Raw genomic sequence first — 14,621 nt, 5'->3', positions numbered from 1 at the left:
ACCATTTCATAAGCTCAGAATCTTCATGGCTCAGCAAGAGAATAGTTAGTGGTCCTGACACGCACCACGCTCGCCTTTTTTTTTTTACAGTAGTTCTTCTTTTAGGTTTCTTTTTTTATCACTTAATCTTCTTTTACCGTCATGGCATTCTAACAGAGTGTGTGTGTGTGTGTGTGTGTGTGTGTGTGTGTGTGTGTGTGTGTGTGTGTGTGTGTGTTACACACACACACACACACACACACACACACACACACACACACACACACAGGTAGACAAAGCCGCAGATAAAAGAGCGTGAATACCTTAATTTCGACACATTAATCAGCTTAAGCCACACACACACACACACACACACACACACTCACACACACACACACACACACACACACACACACACACACACACACACACACGCGTGGAATCCCCCTCTCCCCTTCTTTCCCCCTTCCCCCTCTTCTTTAAACTTACACAGAACACACTCACCTAGAATTACATAGAAAGCCGCAGACAAAACGATTATATAGAAATGGGGAGCTACAAAGACTCAAGAAATAATCAAAGTGTCAGTTCACGGATTTACGTAGAATTGAAAATACAAAGTTGAGAGCAAATTAAGATTCAAAGAAAGACAATCATGCAGTAACCTTTTAAATTACGTTAAAGTACAATTCAGTGTCATTATGCATTTAGTAGTAGTAGTAGTAGTAGTAGTAGTAGTAGTAGTAGTAGTAGTATGAACAATAATAACAATAACAATGATAACAAAATCGATTAAACAATTCTCAGAGGTCACGTGATGTATACGAAGTGGAAGTAAGCGTCAAAGGACCGTCTCGAAGGCTCATTCATAAATAAACATGACCCAAAACGTTCCCAGGAGCTGTAATTACCGCTGCCAACACGCGGGCGGTGGTGTGACTCGTCCTATCTCCCGCGCCGGCTATCTCCTCCTCGCAGCGCCTAATTAGGCTACCCTGGCAGTGACCGCCCTGACATTAGTTAAAACCGGCCGGCGCATTCGTTACCGTGTGTAAGCGTGTCGAGGAACTAGGAAGAAAAACGTTGTTATAACCGTTTCTGTTATTGTTTTCAACCTTCTTTGAAATATGTGGAGGGTTGTGTGTTAGAGCGCTCACTTGGTTGAAACAGGTAAGAAAGATCAAATGAAAAGAGCATTTGGCTCAGTAGAAAATCAATCAATCAGAGGGGGGCACCGGGGTCCCTCCGGGCAAGTCTCCCTGCAAGCCTCCTCATCCAAAGCGCCTCCCGGCAGGATCTATCAACTTGCTCAAGTCACGAACTCCGTGGGCATCCCCTTGGCCTCCTCAATTCAGGATTGTCTCCTTCAGAAACGACCCGATTAGCAGGATCAGCTTCTGGAAAGTGTGCCACGTGCCCGTATAGCCGGAGTTGGCGGGTAAGTCGAATATCAGTCTCACGGAGTACTCATATTTCGTTTTTTTCTTTTCATGCTTACACAAAGTCATTCCAGCGATATCCCATGATTCTGTGTAGACACATTACCAAAGGCATCAATCCGCCTCTCCAAGTCCATATTTAGTGTCCATGTCTCACAGCCATAGAGAGAGACAGGGAGCACAAGGTACTTGAAGATGCGGATCTTTGTCCTTCTACACAGGCGTCGACAACGCCATATTCTCGTGCTGGGCGAGTCCATAACACCGTGGGCCAATCGGCCCAATTCAGTCCGCCGTAAGACTTCCTGGCGAGACCCAATGAGGTTTGAACTAGTTACGAAAGATAGAGGCGTACAAATGCCATTTTAAATAGCATTTAATCGAAAGCACATAGAATCAGACTAAAATTACAAAAAAAAATCCCCTCTCCCTTCTCCAGTTCCCTTCCGTCCCCCTCCTTCCACCTCTGTATCTCTTCCCCTCCTTCTCTCATAACACACAAAAAAATCCCTTCCTCCTTTCCTTCTTCCCTCCCTTCCTTCTTTCCCTTCCTCCCCTTTCTCCTTCCCTCTCTGCTTCTCTTCCCCTGCCTGTCCTTTCCTCCCTACAAAGGCAACACACACACACAGCTAGTAGCGTATGGGTTCGAGACCTGTCCGGTGCCACGGGAGTGGAAAGGTGGGCTCTTTCCGACACCCTCAGCACCGTTGTTGGGCCTCCTCAGTGAACGAATTGGGCATCTCTCTACCAGGCGTCTGGTTGGTTGTGCACCGCCTTCCTCCAGTGAGGTATATCCCCAACGAAATACCAAAACACACACACACACACACACACACCACCTCTAGCCTACTCCATGCGTCCTTCGCGTGTATTGTGTCGCATATCGGTCATCGTCGTGAAAATCAGCGTCGTGTGCCAAAGATAGTCCAGTGTCTTGCCTGATCGCTGGGTTGGCTCGGCGACCTGTTGCAGAGGATCCGTTAGTTAAAAGGGAGCTTAGTCACGCGATGCAAGGAGGCGGAAGGGGGCGAGGTGCGGAAAGGAAAGAGAGGGAAGAAGTGAGGGACTGAGGGTTTGCAGAAGGAAAGGAGAACTGAAAATACGGAAGGAAGAGAAAGGTTCGGAGAGGGATGGGAAGGAAAGAGTGGGAAGAGGTGAGGGCTATTAGAAGGAAATGGAGGAATGAAGATAAGGAAGGAAGGGAGAGATAGGGAGAGGGGAGGGAATTAAAGAGGTAAGGGTTTGCGGGAGGAAAAGAAGGGATCAAGGAAGGAATATAGGGTGGGAAGGAGCTATATATATCCACTTTCGTTTCCACCTATCCACTTTTCATCCTACCTACCCACTTTCGTTTTTTTCTTACCAACCCACTGTCGCTCTTTTTATTCACTATTTTGCGTAGAAAAAGCAAGTAAAAAAGTAGTTACGTATACACTATTTATTTACTTTTTAACGCGTGACGAAAGTTTTAAAATGTCGAAATTTTCTCCGTAGACTTGAAACTTTTCGCATTCATCTTCATAAACGAAAAAAAAGTAAAAACAAGTGAACATCGGCCACTTGAGGGAAAAAAAGCATTAATACAAACAAAAGTTATCACTCGCCATAATTTATAACGCCCTCGAGTAATAATTAATCAGTACTTTCTCTCTCAGTGGACGAGGTGTTTTATTATATCCGTTTAGTCTTAGGGGTGTTCAGATTTAATTAAAAACACGTACACACCCTTTCTGCGTGATTATATGAATGGACAACTGCAACAAAGCGCGCGTGTGTGTGTGTGTGTGTGTGTGTGTCAGTAGAGGGTGGTCATTATCAGCTTAGCATTGGTGTTGAGGGATGTGGTGGTGATGGTGGTGGAGACTCCCCCCTTTCCTCTCCCCTCTCATGTGGCAACCCTCGATCACTCCTGCCACCGCTCCCCTCACCCCTCCCATGTTGGCAACCCTCACCCCTGCCATCTTCGGATCTTCCCCTCTCCCCCCTCTCGTTTTGGCACCCCGGGAACCTGCCACCCTTCCCTCCCCCTTTCTCTGCCGCTCTCCTCCCCTCACCCCTTTACGGTCCCTACCCCTTCCTGCACCGTTCCCTCGCAGTATGTACAATGAAATGGGTGAAGAAAAGACCGTTAACGTACAATCGCACACCCTTTACGAAGCAGATTACGTTTATCACAACCAGTACGGTTTTTCCAGTTAATACCCCCGGGGAAAAAATATCTGGAAAACTGAGCAGGGTTTTAGAAGTAATACAGAAGTTCTCTGATTTGTACATATTTATTTCATAATCACTGGCATAGAGAAACGTGGTGTTCCCAAGCTTCATGGCCTAATTCTAAAATGATATTAATGAACTTTTTTTGAAGAACAAGTGACAAGCCATAGTTTTGACATGTTTAATAATCAACTGGAAACAAGGTTCTTATAGCATTCTAGGTAAGAAACGGCAAAAAAAAAGGTCAGCATTACCAAGACACTGACGGGAATGGATGAGATCAGCAGCATTCTTTACAGCAGCTTCTTTAAAGACTACAATATCACAAAATATGTAACTCCACATCTAACATGGATCTGTCAATTGACATTTTCAATAGCTATGTACATAACCTTTGAAAAACATCAAAAACTCGGGCCAGACCTAAACCTTTTAACCTAACATTTTTATTCTGGCATAGATGTAAGAATAATTAACTGATAACAGGTGATATTAATACCTTAAATGGGTTTAATATCTTCAAGGTGTATGCATAAGGTTTCATTTATCATAACGTAACAGAACCATCATCAATAACAATTAACATAACCTCGAGATTCAACCGGGAAGATTCACCGTGAGGCCTCAAGTACAAGACGCTCAGTTCTGCAGGAAGCCACACAGCACTGTTATGTTCCCTGTGTACACGTCAGAGAGTTCTCGTCACTGAATATTACACTGACACAATCACTGGCTAGCTAAACTTGTATTATGCTTAGGGCTTATCATCTGATTCTACTCTACATGTTTCTAGGCTGATTTGAGTATTCCATAAAGGTATCATATGACATCAGCATTAACAATTTACAATCATTAATCAATAAAAAAAAGCATTAGTATTTTTCAAGGTCAATTTAATTCTGGATTTTCTTATGCTTGAAAAAAGTGGAAACAAATCAGGTACAACAATTCAATAGTAAAGTTATGATTTTATTCACTGATTAATGAAACTATACTGAGTGAGTTGCTAAACTTGATTTCTGTGATCAAGTAAGAATAAGCAGCCTTGTGGAATGCTGTTATTATGTGGAATGTTTTAGTCACTGTCATGGGACACACGTCGGCACTATTTCCGTAAGTTGGGTTTATAACTTGCAAAGAGGATGAGTACTTCACCAACAGATGCTTCTAGAGTTCACGCAACATTCGAAACACACATTGGTTCCATCTCTTCTTATAACTTTCCATTGAATGAAAAGATAACGTGATTGAAAAATGAGAACATGATGGGCCCACTTGACATCCTTGAACATTTTGTACTTCTTAGAGAATGAGACATAGAGGAGGAATATTGAGCATTGGGAACATTAGATGACACTGAGAGGTAGAGGCCACCGCTGTACATTGTTGTCATAAGTAGTGTATCTACAAGTGTATATTCAGCTGAAACAAAATTTGACGTCCTTGCACACATAGTCAGTGACAGGACAATGCATGTCATACTGTGTTAACAAGAAATACAAATACTTATACTCAACCCTTCTGTGGCTGATCACTGTAGCCAACCTTGTCACTGAGTGAGTGGAGGATGCTAAACCATTCACATAATTGGATATGTACAGGTATTTTCATTCACCTTTACAACCACCTGAGAGAACACCAGCAATAAGTCAGTTATGGCAATCTTAAGAAATGTAAAATTCATCATACTCAATGTAACTGATGAAGATGGGATGCTGCGTGGTTCTGCAAAACTACCTCAAAAATCTACTTTCCACATTTTGAATTGAAAAATATATGTTGCATCACATTTTACAAAATGTACATAATTACATCATTGGCACACATTGTGGCAACTAAATTTTAACATAGTGAAGTGAGTGTTAAGGACTTTCACACTAGAAAAATTGTCACCAATCCCCACTTTAACTCCTATGTGCTCACTCTAAGAGTGAAACTGAGAGCTTCTGCTGGAACATGTCCTACTGTTATGAAATAGCTAACGTGGGACGGATCTGCAAAAAACAATTCTTGATTAACTGCAGGAATTGTGAAGAGTACACAACTGGAAGAGAAGACAAGGCCTGACAAGGGCTATGTACTGTGGAAACATATACACTGTACCCAAGTGTTGCTAACAAATGCAGGAAAATTAAAGGCTTCGAGCAGTAACTAAAACACAATGTGAAACTAATGCAGGTATGGTAGATAGTGGTAATACCAAAGATGTGGCCAAGTTTACCTCTGCTGCTACATGCCACAGCTGCATTGTGTAAAATCTTGAGCATCATACTGTTGCTCTCAATACTGTCCCACTAATATCCAATATCCATACATTCTCTTTACATCAGCTAGAAAAGCAGAACACTCATAATAAAAGAAATGACTATATTATCCATAGAAACATGAATAATTTATGCTTCATGTGTTCTTTCCATTATGCAATGCACAGCCGTGTTGTGTAAGATCTATTTTCCTCAGTAGTGTAGTACCAGTTTAGTTCTTATGGCCTGTGGCAAAAGAATCACCTGTATTCTGACAGCTTAAGTATGGTGATAACAATCGTACTTCCTCTTAGAGATAAGTTTTCAGATCAGTTAAAGATAGCACAGGCACACTTGCCTCAAATTAGTTTTGTCTTTGTCACAACTGAGATCATTGCCAGATGCAATTTTCCCACAGGGCAGACACTCTAATGCAAGTCTAAGGCTATGTACAGAGGAACTCTTCATCATCATAACGCCGCAACACTTCCTTCAGACACGTGAAAAATATCCTACTGTCAACATCTATAATATGTTAACTAGAAAATAATAAATCACAGCTTAAACATCACAATACCTAATATAAACATGAATCATCTGCTCTGGTCCAATACATCTACACAATATTGTGAATTCATACAATTAAAAACTTTTATACTATAAATATTCCAAACACAGGACTCAACCAAAATCTTGATAATTTATATAATTGTTATATAACATTATTCCACTACATTTAATAATTATTTCCATGATATAGTGGTCACCATTTTTGTCCAACATCTATAATATGTTAACTATACACACTGACCTTAATATTTGTTTTGAGATTCTTGCCTTTTCTTATAACAAATGTGTATTTGACCTTTACAAGACTTCTAAAGGACTGAATCACCTCCCAAGGCAAGACAACAAAAGCTTTACAAAACCAACATCAATCATCATGTATTCCTCATAATTATAAAGCATCTCAATAATAAGCTGCCTGAAACACCCCCAAAAGACTGCATTCCTAGGAAAATTATTAGTTATGATTTACCAAGTGGCTTAAACATACTCAATGGCTGCAAAATGAGACTCTCAAACTACCTAGACCAAACTTCTATGAAGCCCCTAGGCACAACGCGTGCACTAAATAATGTAAGAAGCAAGAAACCTGTGGTGCAGCAACAATCTATACAGTAATAAGAACACAAGGGAAACCCAACAAAAAGTACTCCAAACTAACCTTTGTCTTCTTTTCTGCCTCTGATACAAAAGTCCTAAATTTTGTAAACTACTTGAAAGTATGAGATTCCATGTTTTCTTATGGGATCATCAGATAAGGCATTCAAATGTTTTTTGCCTCCACAAGAGGAACATTATATTTGTCATGTATTGGGAATAAGAATTCAGCAAGTTGTATAGATGAATAATTAACACCATCTATGCACACTGCAGGAACTCAAGATCTGTGTCCTACCTGGAAAACACAACTGCCTAGAGCCAAACATTAACACACACACACACACACACACACACACACACACACACACACTCTTAAACACACACACATCATGTGTGGTGAAGACAAGGTCAATACAGCCAAGTTAAAGATGTTAAGTGTTTGGTATCCTCAGTTTGATTAAGCTTTGAACTGATCACAATTTGTGTTCAGACTAAATTACTTACTAAGACACCCAAGCAATGAACAATGACGCCCTAGATCAGGGATCGGGGAATTTTGGGGGGCATTACCCCCAAAATTTCTTTGAATAAAGTTTTAATCACCCTAAGATTTAAAGTAAAGAAAAACAAGCCCATTGTTCATTAAATTATTGAATGTCATATACAAAAATTTACCCACAATCTTTAATCCTCAAATTTTCAAATTTACCTTATTTGGGGTAATTTAATCATTCCCCAATCCCTGTCCTAAATGATACTAATAATTTAATATAATTTGTTGGAAATGCAAAGGGGAAGGAGCACAGGAAGTGTCACCACAATGACAAAGGGAGAAAAGCTATGGTGACCACAAGTAACATATGTACTTCTCTCACTATTAAACCACACAGGTAAAAAAGACAAGATATTGTTACCTCACAGTCTGACCTCAATGCCATGCACAAAGTGAGTTATACCCGGGTCACCGGCGGGAGCTTGGTGGCATGGTGGTCGGGTGTGTACGTGCAACCATGAGTGTGTGGACAGTGTGGCACATTTTGGGGTTTAGTGAGGTAGCACCTTTTGGACCTTCAGAAGACAGATTTCTGGTACAGTCATGCTTTGTGGTTTGCGGAAACTTTTTTAGTTTCATAAGTAAGGAAGTCAACCAATGCTTGGAACCACAAATAAATAATGAGGGAATGCAAAAAAAGTAAATGAGGTGGGAGGGAGAAATAAAAAGTGGCTGCAAGATGAAACAGAATAACAAGAGTGTGATAGGGTTGGATGGCACATAATCTGAAAGTGAATAATAGCGAGTTGCCTGACTGCAAAGAGCATTCATTGGAAAAGCTACGGGAAATACCTCCTTTATATAAAACATCAATCAATGCTGAACCTACACTTCTACAAATAATAAGGAACAGATCATTTGATAATTTTAAGATTCATAATGTATCCTTAAATGAATGAGAAACAAGAGATATCATAAAGCAGTGCATGTCATCAAACATATTTTCTTCATGCTTGATGAACTAACATCTAAATCAAACCCTGAATTTTGTCACACAAATAAATTAACCCTGCCTGGAACCACAATTACAGTGAGAAGAACTCGTTCATGCATGGAATCTTACAGGTCACTGAACACTGCCACCCCTCCTCCCTAAGTACTAGCTAAGTATGAGATGAAACTGAGACTGTGCAACACCCCCGCCCTCCCAAAAGAAGAGGTAAATATGAAATGAGAATGTATATGTGCAATCTTAATGGTAATGACATTCATTGGAAACACCCAAGAGGGACTTGATTTTTTAGGCTTGATGGTTTTACCTCCTTGCAGTTCATCATTTTATGAGTGGACAGTCCCATCAAACATTCACAACCTCAGCATTGAGCTGTGCTCAACTACCAAGCTCTTGGAGCACTTATCTCTTACTGTACACCAATTAAATAAATTTACACCAGGGGTGGTTGGCTAGCACACTCTTCAAAGTGTATGCCAACAAACAGTGCATTATGTACAATATCAGGACATTATGTACAAAATCTGGCAACAAAGCTGCAGGTAGGAGGTGGGCATGAGTTGACCATGCACATGTGTCTAGCTATATCATTTTCAGTATGTTCCTACATCACCTGTTTCTATCATCATGACTATAATTCCTTACGTTGGTGTCACTACTAAGCTAAAATTCTTCTAATTTGGCTAAAAGGGAGTTGTTAATCTTAAAAGCACCACTGATGGATGCTTCTGTCTTTTTTTTCTCAAAACTGAGATATTTGTTTGAGTTTGGGGGTCATTTATATGTTTCTTTAATGCAAAATTTACAAGAAAAACTATGTGATATCTCACCCAACAATTTTTCCTTCTTCCCACCACACTGCAATCTCTCCAGTAATGGTTCAGAATATAAACATTTGTGCATTTGCCTTGAGCAGGAGGTTCTGCATTTTTTTTTAGTTAATGAAAGGCTCTTGAAGGAGTGGCTGCAACATAAAGCCTTTAGGTGGCTTGAGGCTCACTTATTAGCTTATCAGTCTTTTTGAGTGAATGATCAACTTATGTCCCTAACCTCACCCTACAAATACTCTCCACTTTTCAATACAAATATGTCTTTGGCAAGATTTCTGAAGGACAGAAACCTCAATAAAAGACAAATATTTTCAGACTTATGGCAAAAAATATGATTCATATTCTTTCCTCCATTGATATTTCTGTTTATATAAAATCAAGATTTTAAAATGTAATTTTAGTAGGTCCACAAATCATTACTTCAAGTAAACTTTTCAAATTGAATGTGTAGGACAAAACTGTTGTATCCAGTGTTGGGGAAAGAGTCTCAAACATAACCTTAAAAAATCAAGGCCCTCTGGTAACAAGTTCTTCATTTTTACTGATATGTAATTTTGTTTAATGTAAGTCCAAGAAATACCAATGCACTTGGTATACTGAAAGTGTCCTTGACACCAGTGGTGCACAGAACAAACGGAATCCAGTTGAATTATGTGTATAAAGCTTTACTGCTTGAATTCAGGGAAAATATGAAAATAACTTGTTTGAAAACAGTCAGACAAAGAAAATAGCCATTGGTTCAACTGATTACATTTTAAATCTAAGGCATTAGCTGAACCTCCCTTTGAGGACTGTGAAGAATGAGCCAGACACACAGATGAAACACAAGCAGCACAGTTCATTACCAACCTTTTTGGTTCTTCACTAGCAATAAACTTCAGATTCAGGGTCCACTCATCATCTTAGATTAACAAGATTCAGTATGATAGCACCAGAAACTCCTCATTCTATTCCGTGGGCAAAGATCATGACCAGGCCGGGGTCCAGCAGCATATCATCGTTCATGTGCCGGTTGTCGCACGCCATCACCACCACCGCCTGCTTGCCCGGCACTCTCTTGCAGATGTAGCTCTCATAGTGCCTCCGGTTCATCTAGGGGAGAGGGACATATACTGAATCTTGTTGGAATTTTTATGGCATTGCTTATGAAAGTATTGAACAAATTCATAACTGACCTGATGGTGCATATATATACATAAGTTACATATCACTCATATGGATTATTACACTCATATGATTTGAGTAAGCACCGAGTGTAGTTTTAAACTAGACAAAGAGTCATATTCTAGGTACTATTACTGTTAGAGTACATAATGAGTGTAATAACAGTATAGAGAACAGCAATATCACCTGGTACACACTACCTGTCTAGTCTCCAGCGTGGACAGCCCGGGCGGCCAGCGCCGCTCATGGGCATTTTCCATCAGCTGGTCAATAATGTGTGGGGGACAACCTGACTCACTCAGGGACCGCCGGATCACAGCCTGCGGAGGGAAAGGGTCGTTATATCTAACTGTCAAGTGCTTCACTGTGTCCAAAAACTGTATAAACTATGGAATTCATGGATAACAAATAAAGAGATTCATAAATTTTGTCTTGTCATCTGTCATTCATGAGTAGTCAGTTACTCTGCTACAAAGCTTAATGAGGAAATGATGAAATCTTGCTACTGGTATGACTGTCATGTAACAGTTTTAACCTTTTCATATAATACTAATGCATGTTAGTCCTTCTCTTTCCACAGGCTTTGAAGGAATGATTTTCTGCCAGCCTTCTCTGCTGCGTGTGTAAGCCTCACCTGCAACATAGCATCAGGAGTTGAGATCATGCCGCCCCACCGCGTGACTCGAGCCCGGGCAAGGGAGCTGGCCCACCGCACCACCTCATCCTGCTCCATCTGGTCGGCTATTGCTCGCATCTGAGGGTTACTGATCCTCATGGCACGCATAAAGTCCTGAGAAGCAAGATCAGGTTGGTGCATCATGTAATGAATTTGAATTGTCAATAGAATTTGGATTGAAAGAATATCATCATAATTTTCTTCAGGTACTCCTCCATTTCCATATTATACATGGTAGGGAGGTAGGGCCTCAAAAATCATAGCACAAAACAATGACTGAGGAGATTAATAATGCAAGGACAACCTGACAAGTAAGAGATATCTTGAGTTTCCTTCTCATGGGTAAGTGGAGAAATAAGACTCACCTTAAGGAGTTGAATTTCTCTTTTTTGTTCATTAAGTTGGTATTTATTTTCTGCGAATTCTTGCTGCAGCTCGGCTATTTTACCAGACTGGTTTTGTATTAGACTTCTTAATTCACGTAAACAGTTGTGCTCCTGAAAAATAATCAGTAAATGGATAATTTCTTTACTCTGAAATGGCATCTGTAATATTGTTTTCAGGACAAGCGAATTAAGACTAAACTCTGAATGGAGAACGTTGTAAATGAAAAATACTTCCATTCTATCTTGCATGCAATGAAGTAACATGGCAGAGAGTATGAGAAAACTAATAAACAGAGCCATGATGTTTATTCATCTGTAAAAAAGGAAAAGAATGCCTGCATATTCTTTAAAGGAGAAGAAATCCAGATCTACCTTCAACTCATCCTTAGGTACAATGAGGCCACACCCCTGTTCACAAGGCACCGGGCGCTTGGGGTTGAACTCACACTCCTCGAGGTGTGAGGTCAATGCATCAAGCTTCACTATGGAGGTGCAGCCATGGGGTTTGTTGTCGCATGAAATGTACAACCTAGTGATAAATAAGATTTACTGTTAGGAAAAATACAAGAAACTTTAATTTCTAGCAATAATCTCTAGCATTTTGTACAAAAGAAAAATTCTCCTATCCATGAATTACATATCTGGGACAAGTTATAAGGCAGAATCAGCAAATCAGCAAACTTAAAGCCCCTACTTTGAAAGCAAACTGCGTAGTATTCTGGGGACTGATTTAAGCTGTGAGGAGGTGATGGGCTGGCGGTCAACAGGACACGTCTGCTGGCGAGAGAGCCACTCATTGATGCACCCACTGCAGAAGGCATGTTCACACGAAGGAGCCTGAAAGACGATACTTTTCTTTAGACTTTGCAATTAACTGTTATTAAAAAATTATACCATTAGTAAAAAAATAACTTTACACAAAACTATTTTTCTATGCTTTTAAGTGCTACATGACTTAAAGGAAAGAATAAAATTGCAGCTTACCTGTAGTGGCTCTTCCAACACCTCCGAGCAGATAGGACACAACAGCTCCTCATCCACCTCCCCTTGGAACCGTGTCAAGTCGAAACCCATAACATCAAAATCTGGAGTGGAGGAAGCAAATAATGGTGAGTGCTGGGATTCTCTGAGTTATCTTTGTGTCTACTTAGCATTTTTTTAAAATTCGTCTACAGTGAAGATTATTTTATGCACCCTTCCATGTCTTGTCTCCTACTTGAACGACTGCTCTTGTTGGCGTATGTCTTTAACTAACATTCAAACCTCCCGGAAAACCATAAAAAAGAATGTGGGGATGCAAAAAAGTATAAAAATAGCCCTGAAGTGTGTGTGGGAACCCACACAGATGCTGGCAGTGGAGGACCCCACAGCATCCTGTGGCAACTATAACCAAGCTCACCAGCAGTGGCTGCCAACATTACTCTATCAGACACACCTTCAGGGGGCATTGAGGGAGGGGGCACACAGTATTATTTTGAGTGCAGATTTATATACTTCACAATGTGCAGCTGATGTGAAATCATGCTTATGTTCTAGGACTCTTAAAAATAGGTCTTTGTAAGATGTTATTTTTTTTTATTCAGTTACTGAATATTTCTCCATCCCCTGTGATATTCATACTTCATTACTGCTGCACCAGCCACAGCCCCGAGTGCTTGGCTTCTTCAGCCTTGATATCTGAGCAGCCCCAAGCCTGTGAGGGGAAGCCTTAGCAAGCAAAGTAGCTTCAGCCACTTTTTGTGACCACCATGCATGCCTGTGATTGTGAAGGGCTGTGCAATGCCCCAATGAGCCAAAACCTGACAATATATGGCATTAGCATTTTCTAACACATGTCTAAAGGCCTATGCCCGCAGTGGGCTGTCAGATGGCCAGCAAGCCTGGGCATCACACACGTAACACACAAGGCTCCTGGCTGCAGCGTTACCTGCCAAATAGTGCGCAAAGGCAAGTGGAAAAGAAGCAGCACATCTCCCCCTCCTGAGTGAGTGGTGGCCGCTGTGTGGTGGCCTTTGTCTGGCGCCCCGCGAGGGTGTGTGGGTGTGTGCTGACCTGCGAGGGTGTGAGGGGAGGGAGGGTCACGAGGCGGCCACTCCGCTGACCATGACTCGTCCCGGCGGCTCCCAGCGGGCAGGAACACAGGGCCTCCTTCAGCCTGCCAGGTGGACGGCGCTCGCTACTACTGCTGCCGCCTGCCTCACTCACCACACTCTCCTCTCCCTGCCTCCCCGGGACTCCTACCTGCCTACCTCCTACCTCCTAACCCCCTTCCAGCCTCCCACCTCTCCTCTACCTCCCCCTCCCCAAGACACCTGCCTCTACTCCTGCTTCCCTCCTCCCCTTCCAGCCTCCTCCTCCTCTTCCACCCTCTCACCTCTCCCCTTCCAGCCTCCCTCCTCCTCCCCAAGACACCTGCCTCTACTCCTGCTTCCCTCCTCCTCCTTCTCTTCCCTTCCATCCTCCCTCCTCTCCCTACCTCCTCCTCCTTCTTCACCCTGTTACAGCCTTCCCACTTCTCCCCTTCCAGCCTCCTGCCTCTCCCCTCCTCCCTTAGGTCAGTACACCCAAGGCCCCTCCTCACCCCCTCCCAACCTCCCTCCTCTTCCCTTACCTAACTCCCCCTCCCTTCCCCCCTGCCTCCCTCCCCTGCCTGCCTCCCACCTGTCCAGCCTCAGCACAGGTAGGCGTGGGATAAACCTTTGCAACGGCTTCCATTATGTCATACTCTGATGCATTGCCTTTGGTTTGTCTTTTTCTAGGTTTTCCGCACTTGAGGTTCGTGATTTTGCGTTTTTTTTATTTTTATTCCGGTTTCTTCTGTTGTCAGTCTATCAAATGGCAATTAAATGCTAAAAAAAGAACTGCTAAAAACCGCAATGCTAAAGAATATCAAAACCGCAATACTAAAAAAAAAAAACGCACTTCTAAATGCCGCAACGCTAAAGTATTAAAGAACCGCAATGCTGAGAACCACACTGCAAGATGAATCGCATTGCTGAAGAGCTCTACCGCTTAAGT

General features: G+C 41.8%; 1 protein-coding gene across 3 annotated transcripts; it reads right to left on the bottom strand.

Annotated features, from left to right (window-relative positions):
* Window positions 1–3,675: 3,675 nt before the first annotated feature.
* LOC127008598 (E3 ubiquitin-protein ligase NRDP1-like) lies at window positions 3,676–13,923 on the bottom strand. Of its 3 annotated transcripts, none has more exons than XM_050880809.1 (8): window positions 13,531–13,923; window positions 12,588–12,688; window positions 12,298–12,440; window positions 11,976–12,132; window positions 11,583–11,714; window positions 11,176–11,331; window positions 10,739–10,861; window positions 3,676–10,469 (listed from the first exon to the last, which is right to left on the bottom strand). In XM_050880809.1, the coding sequence occupies exons 2-8, from the start codon at window positions 12,675–12,677 to the stop codon at window positions 10,320–10,322; spliced, it is 951 nt and encodes a 316-aa protein (XP_050736766.1). In that variant the 5' UTR covers window positions 12,678–12,688; window positions 13,531–13,923; the 3' UTR covers window positions 3,676–10,319. The 3 variants fall into 3 exon arrangements, with proteins under 3 accessions (XP_050736766.1, XP_050736765.1, XP_050736767.1); XM_050880808.1 differs by having other exon boundaries at window positions 13,656–13,922; XM_050880810.1 differs by having other exon boundaries at window positions 10,742–10,861; window positions 13,656–13,920.
* Window positions 13,924–14,621: the final 698 nt, after the last annotated feature.

Source organism: Eriocheir sinensis, chromosome 38 (assembly GCF_024679095.1).
Source record: "Eriocheir sinensis breed Jianghai 21 chromosome 38, ASM2467909v1, whole genome shotgun sequence".
Lineage (NCBI taxonomy): Eukaryota > Metazoa > Arthropoda > Malacostraca > Decapoda > Varunidae > Eriocheir > Eriocheir sinensis.
This window is presented reverse-complemented; position numbering and strand designations above follow the sequence as displayed.

Bases quoted from the DNA above. Each gene is read 5' to 3' on its own strand.
- LOC127008598 (XM_050880809.1), bottom strand. From the start codon at position 12,677: ATGGGTTTCGACTTGACACGGTTCCAAGGGGAGGTGGATGAGGAGCTG. The intron at 12,133-12,297 runs GTAGGGGCTTTA...ATTTATCACTAG, and splicing joins CTACGCAGTTTGCTTTCAAA to GTTGTACATTTCATGCGACA. The intron at 10,470-10,738 runs GTGTGTACCAGG...CCTCTCCCCTAG, and splicing joins CGCTGGAGACTAGACAGGTA to ATGAACCGGAGGCACTATGA.